Below are 13,198 nucleotides of genomic sequence, written 5' to 3'. Positions count from 1 at the left end.
CAAAGGTCTGCAATGCTGTAATTGCTGCAAATGGAGGATTCTTTGATGAAAGCAAAGTCTGATGTAAAAAAAATCTTATTTCAAATACATATCATTATTTCTAACCTTGTCAATGTCTTGACTCTATTTTCTATTCATTTCACAATGTATGGTGGTGAATAAGTATGACTTTTCAAGAAAACACAAAATTATTTGGGTGACCCCAAACCTTTGAATGGTAGTGTATAGTTAGCACTCAGACCTTGGCAGAAAACATTTAGCTGAGCATTGCTAATGATGATACAATGGGCAGGTCTATGAGAATAGAAATGTCTTCCCCATGCAGCCTGGACAGGTGGACTGGAGATGAGAGTGAAATGGAGGTGAATGGAGTTGGAGGTAGACCAGGCCGAGGGGGTGGAGGTGGGTTGCAGCTTGGATGACTGGAAGAATAGGGCCATGTAGATGGAGCTTAAGAAGGAGGAACTTGGATGGTAATGGTGGCTAAGGAGGCTTTGAAAGTATAATAAGGTCTGCAGAGGAAGATCTAGATGAAAGAGTCTTCCCGGCTGAAAAAAACGCTTAAGCTTCATATAGAAGGCAAGCCAAGTTATTTTAGAAAGCACATCTCAGTAGCAAAACAATTCAATTCTTCTGTACTTCTCTGTTATGATTACATTTCTTCTTCCTCCACCAGGTGTCTTGAGTATAGATATTACCCAGTATATGTGTGCTTGTCTGTCTTCTATGTTCCGTGATCTGTTTTTGTCATTCATGTCAGTCCATCAAGAATTAGCTGATTTTGGTTTGTCCTACCTGATGTTGTATTTCTGCCCTGCTACTACTTCTTTATCTGGTACTCTGCACATCTATCAGAGATAAGGGAACTGTCTATGTCAGTTCTTGGATATGGTTACTTCACATTTTGCCTGTTTCAAAATGTTCATTTCCTTGATGCAGAATCTTTGAAAATTTGGCAGAACTACCATATTAAACAGGGATACTGTTATTATATGCAAGATAACAGTTGTTTATGTACATGTTTGGAAATTTTTATTTTCTATTCATTGGAACAAGCAGTTGTTTAGGGCAGAAGAAGACCATTCAGTGCATTAAGCCTTCATTTCCCATCAAATAACGTCCTGGTGTTCTTTCACTGTTTACAGGAGTCTGCAAAGGATTATGATAATGACTAATGATAAAGAATCTTTTTTCTTGAAGTCTGACATGTTTTTAAGATTACGAAAGACCAACTTTGGAGTAGACTTTCTATGGCTGTTCATAGAATTTTTTTTGCAGTTTTTTAGCTTCATCTAGTCTACCTGAGGCCTCTTTCCTGCTTACGGATTGATTATAGAAATAAAAAAAACATTGCTTTTTGTTTTATCTCTTGTGTTCAGACTTGTCCTTCGTTGCACTGTGGCAAGCATTGCTACATTTTTTGTACCCTATAAAAACTGTTCATGATGTAATAATGATTTCGCAACCACTAACATCGATACATTTTTTAAAATGTATTTGTCTTTCTAAAAAGTCTGAGAACCATTTACTGTTTGTTATTAATTCCTCTCCACGATTATATGCTAATTTTTCAGGGGTGTTACACAGCTCCAAAGCTCCAAAGCATTGAAATGTTGGTTGTATTGCGAAGAACTGGAAACAAGTTAAAGAGATGTGAAAACTTTTTGCAATGCATTGTAACACTGCATAATAACATAGTCTAAGCAGTAGTCCACTATCATGATTTGATAGGAAATAGTGCAAAGCATAAAAATGTAAACAGGTTTGCAGACAGCAGAAAGGACAACAGACATTATGTTTGCATGGGGATATGCTTTGTGGTTTTGATTTACTTAAAGTCTACAGAGCTTTTCTTCTGGCATTGTAGGGACAAGCCTAGTCAGGTTGTGGCAGCTTATAAAAGCCAAAAGAATATTTCCACATTACATCATGATCGCAAAGACAAGTTGATAAATGTTAGCGAAGTAAATGGGAGTGAAACTACTAATGAAAAATATTATTAATCCTTAATAATCTGGTACAGTTACACTTCAATAAATTATTGTTTTTTTTTCTGGCAGGTAGTATGGTTTTAAGAGATCTAATATAAAACAATATAGTTTGAAAGTTACTCTTTATTAAGGTAAATTAAACAATGTACATCAAATTACTATTCCACAGGATTATGGAAAAAAATCTATTTGATACAAATTTATCTCAGATTTCTTCTTGTGAACTCACCAGAGTTGGGGAGAGAACATTATACTAAATAAATGCAGCATTAATGTATTGCAATTTTAAAAAAGTAGACATCTAAAATATTAGGTAAAATGGCTGCCAAGTACTGACTGACTCATAACATCTGGTTTAGTATTTAAATATACTAATAAAGTGTAAAGTTGTTTGCATATTCTGGTATATTAAAAACTAATAAAAATATTTAAAACAAACAAATAATGTCACTGAAATCAAAAATGATTTCCAACTTTTCCATATCAGTTATCTTTTTTACTTAAAACAAGTGAAACCAGTACTCTGACTAGGTAATGTAACCTCCAGTGGATACTTAATTCCTATTGTAGTTTAGCTTGACATCCAGTTGTAATGGTAGGTTCTCCAAATATGAATTATGGTCAAAAAGGAGAAGTAATTTTGACATGAAAATTAACAGTGTGCTTTTGTCTAAACTTCTTTAATTTAAAACAAGCTTGTAATTCAGTGAATTTACTCATGATGCACAAAGTAGCTAAACATTTTTCTGCAGTAGAAGAAGCAATATGCAATATGAAAATAAAATCCAGAAGCAGAAGGTAAAAACCCTTTTTCCTTCATACTGTCCAGTTAACCAGGTAATGGGCCACCAATCGGTTTTGTGGAGCTGGAAATACAAATGCCTGGAACTAATCTCTGTCCTGGCTTTTTACTTTCTTGATGTCATAGTTTTAGGTAAGGATTTGAGTGATCCACATGCTCAGACTCTCAGGAGGCAAGTTAATCCTAAAAAATGTTATTGAACAACCACAAGTTAAAGGGAAGACTGGGAAAAACTGGAAGGAAAATAGGAGATAGGATAAAAAGACTGGATCACTGAAATGGTAGCAGGGAAGGGGTGAGATGTTGTTTTGATGCTGGGAAGGTTTAGAGGAGGGACGACTTACTGGAATTTATCTTAACTTCCGTCTGAGGCTCAAACAAATTTTGGAGACCACTTTGCCCTTATGAAGGATCCAGAAGCAGAGCAAGCTGGTGCAGGATCAGACAGGATTCACAGACCAGCAAAGAGACAAGAGGATATTAGATCACCAGCCGTGGGAAAGTTCCAACGCTCCAGCAAAGAGAGCTAAAAGTTTGGATGGTCTTGGAGATTTCGGTTTTCAGATACTTCCTTGCACAGGCTGTCGCTTCATTTGGATAGTCATGTCGTTACAAGTGTTCATGTGTGCTATACTCTATTAATAAAAATAAAACAAAATAAAACCGTTGTACCACTGTTAAGTTCTCCACAAACCATTTTAATCTGCTGTTAGGTGTGTTTCTTGGTCTTCATGATGATGTTTGCTGATTAATGTTTATTAACAATCCTTAAAAACCTCTGTGGCCTCATTGAGCAGCTGTATGTATACAGAGATGGAACTACACACAATTAGGCTCTGTTAAATCATATGGAGATTACTTAAGAAATTTAATTGCACTATGTTTATGTAGATGTGGCAGATAAAGGGTTAAGAGTGCACTCCACTGTTTGTCATGTGTTAAAAATCCTAATATAATATATGGAAGTAAGAGATTTTGACCTATAGATATATTAGAAAAAAGCAAGGGTTCTTTTACAAGGATTTATCACAATAAAAAAGCTTGATTATTAGCAGCTTCTTTTAGAAAGGTGGCATAATGCAATTTACCAAGTACCACATATCTCATTTTATGGTAAGCACATATCTCACTAAAGCACCAAAAAATCTTGACTGGTAGAAATACATAAAGTATGTCAGTGATTAATTGTAACTTAATGGGAAAAACAATAGTTTTTACAAGTTAAAAGATGTTCATGTCTTAGCAGGAGAAATACTTCTTTCAAGCGGTGAAGAAGGAAAGAAACATTCACTATCATGTCTGCATTCATCCATTCCAGGGCAGGTCTGCTCACGTTCAATCTGAAACCTGATAGTACACTCCTCAGACTGGAGCTTTATTTCAAAGACACAAAGCAGTTGATGCAGGATCTTCATCAGTTTTACAGCTTTTAAGATCCTCTACATGGAATAAGACCTATTTAAACAGAAAAAACAAAACTGACTCTTGGAGATCACTATGGTAGGTACAAAAATCCTTGTTCTGCCTCATCTCCAGTAACATTTTTTATTGTATGTGTATTCTAACGTTACAAATGTTGAATTTAACAATCAATCAAGGCAACCAGATCCTACAACCACCCATGGCTTTGCCTAAGTTGTGCCTGGGTTTTCTGGGTCACATTAGCTATCAGCATTTCTGGTGAGTATTTGTTTTTAAATGTGACTGAAAAAAACACTGATAGTTTGATCCTAATGTCTAAAAATAAAATATTGAAAACATATAGGGGTCTAGACACAAATATGACCTAAACCCAGATTCTTTTTCGAGATCAATTGTCATGATAGTTCATTTAAAAAGCACAAAATCCAAGATTACAAGATCAGATCTGCAGTATATTCATGTCAAGTATTTACATAATTTGAGTCCGTTTATGTGGGTAATGTCAAACCTATTTGCACACCCACTCAAACATCAACCAACCCTCTTTATGTCTGCAGCTTTTAGCTTTGTTTTAGGGCAGATGTGCCTTTAGATTTGTGAGTTGGGCTTTTCTTTAAGGTGAGTAAGAAAGTTTAAGTGTTTAACTGAATAAGCTGCAGGTTAGTGCTGTGAATTACACCTGGTTAGAGAAAAACAGCTTTTGCCAGGGTTAGGGATACTGCATTTCTTAAAATGTAAAAAAATGTTGAAGCTGTCTTCGCTTGTGCACATGTCCACAGAACTGGGAAAATAAACGGTCCAAAGGTAAACCTGATAAAGAATAGAAAAGGATAAGATTTTGTGCTTTTCAACCAAAGACCATTTTGTAGAATTTATATCTATCTATTTCCAGAAGCCCTTAAAACACATTTGTACTGTCTTGCTTAAATGTTAAACTAGGCATTAACACCTTTTTTATTAATGCCTTGTAACCTTGATTTTTTTCTTGATCTTTTTATCAGTAACTTGGTGTGAAAAGCTGATTAACACACCGGAGATTTCTGCAAACTGTGGGGATACCCATACCTTGATTTGCCATGTCACCCAATCAATGATAAGAGATGCAATAATTAAAACCTTTCAATGGGAATTCGAAACTACAGCGCTGTGTAAAATCAACCAGAATTACTCCAACAGCAGCATCCAGTGTGAAAACACAAAAACGACATCTGGTCAGAATCTCACTCTGACCATCTTCAACATAGTCCCTAAGAATGAGGGAGTTTACCTCTGTAAAATACGCACAACGCAAGGAGCATACTCTGATCAGAGCCACATTAAAGTTAAAGGTGAGTCAGTTTAAGCCATACTTACCAGCCATCCATCTTCTCCTGCTTATTCCGTCAGGGTTGCAGTGGGCCTCTAAGCAAGAGGCAAAGTAAACCCTGGAGCCATACTTTCAATAACTTATAATTATGTCACTTATTTTTCTGATTTTTTTTTTTTTGTTGTTTTTAAACAGAATGTCATGGAAATTCTACTCTGTCCATTGATAACAACACTGCCACATGCTCCTTTGACCAATTTTATCCCAGTGGTGTAGTCCACTGGTACCAGGGAGACTCAAACCTAACAGAAGGCTCCAAAATGGAAACAAAGCAGGAAGATAATGGGTTTTACAAAATCCAAAGTGAACTTCCAATGGAAAAAGGGAACTACAGCCAACCTTACAACTGCTCGCTGTGGATTCCTTCTATGAACACGTACGTCTCCAGCCAACTGGTTGCGTCATCGAGCAACAAAGGTCACCTTCCGCCAATCTGCATTATGGCGGTGATCTTGTTGAGGATCTTTATCATGTGAGAGGAAATGTTGTAACTGGAATTCAACTGAGATGAAAATGAGCCAGAGTTTGAGATATGCAGTTATTAATTGTTAGTGATTTATGTTTTGGGGTCTATTTTTTGTTTTGTTATAGTATGTTTTCTTTGGTGGTGTTAAAAATTAAGGGGAATATATATATGGGGAATAGATTGCTCATAATAAAAAACTAAAGAAAGAGAAGGTTATGTTAATGATTGGCTGAAATAGTATTAGCACTTTGCTAAAACTATATAACATGACTCTCCACTTGATGGCAGCAATGCCCCAATGTTCAGTAAATTAAAAAGAATGCAGAACACTTTGACTTAACTGAATCATCACATTTTAGATGTCTTCCTATTCTTGGTGTAGCTTTTTTTATCAATGCCTACCATGTACAAAACAATCACAGCCAAATGCTGTGAAAAAGTACTTCCTCCCTTACAGATTCCTACCCTTTTGTTAAACGGTCCAATTAAAGATTTTACAACATCTAGCATGATAAAATTAGATCGAGATAAGAGATAACCAGACTAAATTAAAAAAGCTGTTTCTATAGGCTAATTTTAAATCTTAAATAAAAATTCCCACTGTATTCAAAGTTTCCTCCCTTGTTAAATTAGGTATTTACTGAGATTTGTCATTTATTAATTTTTTCAGCTTTCATTAGGACTTTTTGACTATTGTTTGACCCTATAGAATTAACACTTCTCTTAAACTGGTCATCTCTAAATAACTAGTTATCTTTGCCTGTTGTCAAATTGTGTTTAGTGTGGGGATGGAAGAAAAAAAAAACAACAAAATTGCTAACTAAAATTATTTAATTGATTTTATAACTTTGTGATTACCCTTTGGAAAGGTGTTGTGGATATTGTGTATAGTTTCAAACCTTGGAAACCAAGTCCAGTGTTTTTTTTGTTGTTTTTTTTTTTTACTTTTACGGAATGACTATGACCTGGATGACTGAGAATCTTCTTCAGCATATTGTGTATAGTTATTTGGGGTGTATCTTTGGATTTTGTGCAAGGTGTCACTCCAATAAAAACTTTTTTAAAAGGATTTTAAATAAAATTGTTTGTCTCAGTTATGTTGTTGCAGGCTTTTTGTACAGGTATGTTTACTGTAGGAAAAAGTAATTTTTTTTGTAGAAGGTTAAAGATCTGTACAGTCCTGATGACAGTGTTGATTCCAGCTTGAACATCTGGACAAGTTATGGGTCTGAAGAAAGTACTCTTCAGTACGGTCAACTACTGGAAATAGTCCCTTGATATAGTCTTGAAGGAAAACTGTGGCCATCCTTTAGCTGGTAGAGGAGATGAAAGCTCCCTGTGTCAAAAACAGGTCTAAAACAGCATTTTTTTAATCATACTTTTATTTTAAACATTGCACTTAATAATTATATACATTGTATTCAAAAGTCAACTTGTCTCAATAGTCACATACACACTAAAATCCTGTAAACTGATACTTGCCAACTATCCAGAATTATATAGAAGTCTCCCGATTTTATATATATATATATATATATATATATATATATATATATATATATATATACATATATATATACACTTCTGGTAGTTGTTTTTTAACATTATACGTTTTGTCTTAATTAAATGATATAACATATATGAGAGAATTGTTCCTAGCAGAATAAACTTGATAATATTCAAGAGGAAGAAGAACTGTAAACTTTTCTTTGATATAAAAACACACAAAAAACTTGCTTATTCCCCTTTAACTTGTGCTCCATATGAGAACAAAACTTACCACATCCTTCCTTTGTGGTGATTATCAAACTGAGGGATTGAAGTTTGAAGACTCATTGCATAATATCACTTTAACAACTTATTGTTAAAACAATTACAGGCCTTCTGTGGTTGTGTTTCGAAGGATTGTACACATATATCAGGAACTTCCTCTTGCTTGTCACAGGGGGGTGGAGGTTTGACAGGACCCAAATGCAGACACAAAAGCTGAAGGTGGTTACTGGAAGGTTTAATAACAAAAGTTCCACAGAAGTAAAAATCATAAATCCCCAAAAATCCAAAAATGCTGAAAACCAGGAATACTCACAACAAGAAGGGGACAAATTATTGGTGACAAATCAGCAAAGAGTGACTGAGCAGGAGGAGAATAAATGGGAGAGAGAAACAAAGACCAGGCTAATTAGCAGATTGGGAGCAGGTGTGAACAGAGGGAAGAAGGGAGCTAGGGAAAAGGAGACTGATACAAGAGGGCAAACAAGAAATATCTAAGAACTCAAATACAATCAAACGTACCTACAGTAGAACACAAGAATAAAAAATAGGACCAATGAAAACTCAGAGATGAAACTAGAACAAAACAAAAACCATGACAATGCTGATCATCAGCTTGGTCACTCACTGCTGGGTGATGGCATTATATCCCTCAAATGAGATATAACAAGTTAGCTAGTATGGTTGTGGTAATCCTTCTGACGCTAACAGTAAACCCTGTCACCAGCCAGAAGTGTTCAGTGGGGTTGAGTTTAGGACTGCAGGCATGTCATTTAACCATCTCCCCCGTTGAGCCAAAAACGAACATCTGGAAGAATGGTTTGTCCTCAAAGAAGTGCAAGCATTCCACCCTCTGTACATCAGTCAGGAGTGGCACCGCAGCAATCAGGCTTGTGAAAAAATTATCAGAATTGTATTAATCATAATAATTATATATTTTAAATAAACATGCACAGCTTCTTATTATATATAAACAATAAAAACAAACATATTTTCTTCAAAAAAATGGACCTTTCTCCAGTTTATCACACTGTGCCCCCAACACCCCTTGCACCCTCCACCAGCCAGTGATCTTTTTGATTATTCCTTACAATCATGTTTGGAAATAGCATTAAGAGTCAGGTGCATAAAAGAGATGAGAACTGTAAAGAATCTTGTGTGTCGCTTGTTGATTCTTAGACAAACTCATGAGATGGTGATGAATAGAAAAATGGCTTAGTAACCTGAACCTACACTTGCAATTAGGGCTTTCAATGTTACACCTAAATGCTCGGTAACACAGTTTCTTTTTAATGGTGTTTTTCTTTTTATTGTGTTATTATTGTACAATGCTTCTATAGTTTTTGCATTGTTGTTTGAACATTATCTCATATTTTGTTTTCAGCTACTTCCCCCTTTTCTTAATAGATCAGGGAGACTGCTCAGTTTTTTTCGCACCTCCTGTTTACCTCTACTTCTTGGCATGTGCAGACAAGGTATGGGAGGCCTTCAATAGCAGCTGAGATACAGAGAAAATAAAAAAAAACTTTTTTCCGTTTTTTTTACTTTTACAGACAAAGGAAAATAGAAACGATTAATTTCTTGTGCTGTTATTCACTACTAAAGCAGCACTCAACTTCTTTGAACAAATGAAAAGCATGAAAGTTGATAAAGGCAAAATCAGCAGAGATGAGAATTAATCCCATGTTCACCCTGATTTACCTGTCCTATTATTAAATAAAGGATTTAGCCTGAACAGAAATGCTAAAGTCTATCACTTTAACCTATAATGTTCAAGTTCTGCAGACTTTAATAAACATACTTTTGAATTAATGTATTTTTCCCCGGTTCAAAACACCAAAAATATTATTTTAAGTTAAATGTAGAGTTTTGGAAAAAAAAAAAAAAAAAAAAAAAAACTATGATAAGTTTGGGATTAGTGTGTGGTAAGTACACTGAGAAACGCACATACTTAATAATACTTGACCTTCAAATAAAACTTGCCAACACAAGTGTCAGGAACTACATTTATTATATCTAACTTTGAAATCCGAATACAGTGTACATTTTCTCATGAATATCATATGAATAAAGCATAACACATGTTCTCCCTGAGCATGCGTGGGTTCTCTCTGGGTACTAAGGCTTCCTCCCACAGTCCAAAAACATGACTTTTAGGTTAATCGGCTTCTCTAAATTCCACTTGAATGCTAGTGTGGGCGTGAATGGTTGTTTTTCCGGTTTGTCTCTGTGTTGCCCTGCGATGGACTGGTGACCTGTCCAGAGTGTACCCCGCCTCGTGTCCGTGGACAGCTGGACATAGGCACCAGCACCCCTTGTGACCCCACTTGGGATTAAGCATGTAAGAAGATGGATGGATTGATAAAGCATAATATTGAATAAATGAAAAAAACTAAACATATTAAGTCATTAAATAAAAGATACTTATGTAATCTTCCAATTATCTGTATAACACTGGGTGTCAGGCTTCACATTGGGCTTTCATCAGTTACTCTATGTATCCATTGCACAGTAAAGACAATTTACAGGTCTGCAAGAAGCAGCATGTAGGAGGCAGCAGGGGCAATACAACTGAAAGAGGCAATTTCTAGTTATACAACCTGCTGTGGAGTCTTGCAATGACTCTGGCACAAACCTACATGAAAACACTGAATAAAATGACATTGCTTCCTCAGAGAAACAGCTGAAAGTTTTTATTTTGGTTTGCATAACGAGCTTAGGTTTTTGTAAATACAGTTTTTTTTTTATTATTATTATGCAAACCTTCTTATAAGAAGACCTAATCATTTTTAGCACATCCACCTCTCTCTCTTTCTAAAATTGAAATGTGCCATTGACAGCGGGAGATAGGCACCAGCACTCCTCTGACTCAAGCAGGGATAAGCGGGATGGATGGATGGATGGATGGATGGATGGATGGATGGATGGATGGATGGATGGATGGATGGATGGATGGATGGATGGATGGATGGATGGANGGATGGATGGATGGATGGATGGATGGATGGATGGATGGATGGATGGATGGATGGATGGATGGATGGATGGATGGATGGATGGATGGATTACATCTGAAAGTCGAAGCGATAATATATACATGTGAATGTAGAAAATCTGACCACTATGGTATTGTAGTTTACAATAAAGCAAAAGTAATTGTACATACAGAAAAATAATGCCTTGGAATGTAACCCATCTTCTCTTCTAAAGTCATGTTAGCTAGGTACCTGGGAGAGAATAATTCAGTTTTCCAATTAGGTATAGTCAGAGATGTGGTGAATAAAAATAGATGGTTTTGTTTTCTGGTAGTTTTTTATGGGGTTTCTGTTAAATATATTATTAGCATTAGATAACTAACTGAACACCTCCCCTTTATCGAGATAGATATCAATCAAAGGGCTATCAGGGAGTCTGGGTAAGGTAATGCACATTTCTTCCAATTAGAAACCAAAAATAAATTCACAAAAGGCCACCACTTTTGCATTATACTGTAGTTTATATAAAGGTCTATGGCTGCTCCCAAGGAACTGAAAGAACTTTAAAGTGCAGCCTTCCTGTTTTGCAAACACTATGAAACGGAATATACTGAAGTGTTAGCTTGTTATTTTAGAGGGTAATATAAACAGGAAATATCTAACAGAAAGTATTATTGATATCCATATTTAGAAGGGATCTAAAATAGGGTGTCCTGGAGGCCCAATATAATGGCTGTCAAAGATTGGCCTTAGATCAGTATTTAATTTTACTCCCATAACTTTAATTTCACCAAGGTCATACAAGATCATTTATTTAAATATCTTTTTATCTGTCTGATATAGAAAGTACAATAATGTAAAAAAAAAATTATAATAAAATAGCTTTCAACTAGTCCACCATGATAGCTTTAGTTTTTTGTAAGGTTTTCATCAATATCAATCCCTTCCTCTGAGTAGAACATGTTAACATGATCTGTTCTCTATATGTTTTCTATATGCACAGGATGACCACCAATGAAGCTCTGCCATAAACACATTTCCTGAGTAAATTATAATCTTGTTCTTTATGAAAAATAATCTGATGCAAGCATTAAATTGTTAGAGAGCCTTCTAATCAAAATAGAATTATCGTGAGTTGCTACAATGTGTTATGACTAGTGTGGATTTAAGACATAAAATATAATGTTTTGATGTTGTCCCTTTAAGGGTAAAGCTTTAGCCTTCTGGATCAGAATCCAAAATATGTTGCAAAAATAAAGGGATGAAAAAAAATGTTTCATGCTGCAAAGGCTAAAAGAAACTTTTGCTGTTATTTTTTTTTTTATTTTTTTTTTGTTGTTTTGTATTTCACTGGTTTAAAAGATACTTATTTTATTTCAGTACACTCCATCACATGTTTTCTTGCACATATTTAGCATGGAAGGAGTGTTGTTAGGACCTCACATCAGATTTCTTTCTTTGTGTTTTTTTTGTTTGTTTGTTTGTTTTTGTTAATTGTGGAATTCTTAATAAATCCATCTATTAGCTACTTAGCATAGTTGATAATGAAATTGATCTAAAATTTAATTTGTGGCTAGTGCAATATATATATATATATATATATTCATATAGAGTTGTTTGATAACGATTAGAATCTAACTTGTAAAGGTTGCACACTGACCAGCAGTTAGCACAAAACCCAGTTTTATCAGATGAAAATGCCAAGACACATAACAACCACTTTTTAAATGGTCATAAGCAAGTTCCAGAACCCAAAATAAAGGGTACTCTACAGTCTACTATTCATGAAAACTTCTATTTATTGGCATGCAGTTAATTAACCCGTTCTACTCAGGTCAGCAAATAGTTGTTTAAAGAATAGCAGCTGTTAGAAATAAAGCGCAACAAGTTACAGGAACAAATGCTAATGAAGAAATGACAAAGAACACCATATTTTAAAAACAATGTCAAAAACAAAACAACAACAAAATATAAAAAATGTCTGCTCCACACTAAGATTAAACTACAGTAAAAGCCAGATGTTCCCGTCCCTCCGGGCCCACTCCTCTTCTGATTCCAAGTGATTTGATTCACTAGTTACTGGGTATGTTACTATCCATTATCGCGCTGCATTACACAGTTAAACAAAGCCTCACATCATGTGCCTGAAATCCAAACACACACACACTAAACAGTCTGCCTTGCAATGAGGTTCTCAACACTCTAGGGTTTTTTACACTTCTGCCTTGATGGCAGATTGTGTTGTTTTAATGGGTTCAGAAATCCAGTGTAAGTGCTAGGGGAAGCATATAGAGCATATATCTATATATAGATATATATACAGATATGTATATATATATATACATATCTATATATAAATAACTGTATGTGTTTGTATAGAGTGTGTGTGGATATATGGTGTCTGTG

General features: G+C 35.2%; 1 protein-coding gene across 1 annotated transcript; it reads left to right on the top strand.

The window, feature by feature from the left end:
* Nucleotides 1-4,150: 4,150 nt before the first annotated feature.
* On the top strand, nt 4,151-7,105 carry LOC107088085. Its single transcript, XM_015380024.1, has 4 exons — nt 4,151-4,293; nt 4,392-4,473; nt 5,217-5,543; nt 5,717-7,105. Exons 1-4 carry the CDS (start codon nt 4,291-4,293, stop codon nt 6,055-6,057), a joined length of 753 nt encoding a protein of 250 aa, XP_015235510.1. The 5' UTR covers nt 4,151-4,290; the 3' UTR covers nt 6,058-7,105.
* The last annotated feature ends 6,093 nt before the right edge of the window (nt 7,106-13,198 follow it).

This window comes from Cyprinodon variegatus, unplaced genomic scaffold, assembly GCF_000732505.1.
Source record: "Cyprinodon variegatus isolate N-32 unplaced genomic scaffold, C_variegatus-1.0 Scaffold206, whole genome shotgun sequence".
In the NCBI taxonomy this organism is placed as follows: Eukaryota; Metazoa; Chordata; class Actinopteri; order Cyprinodontiformes; family Cyprinodontidae; genus Cyprinodon; species Cyprinodon variegatus.
Note: the sequence above shows the minus strand (reverse complement) of the source record. Positions and strands in the feature narration are given on the sequence as shown.

Bases quoted from the DNA above. Each gene is read 5' to 3' on its own strand.
- LOC107088085 (XM_015380024.1), top strand. The intron at 4,474-5,216 runs GTGAGTATTTGT...TCTTTTTATCAG, and splicing joins ATTAGCTATCAGCATTTCTG to TAACTTGGTGTGAAAAGCTG. The intron at 5,544-5,716 runs GTGAGTCAGTTT...GTTTTTAAACAG, and splicing joins GAGCCACATTAAAGTTAAAG to AATGTCATGGAAATTCTACT.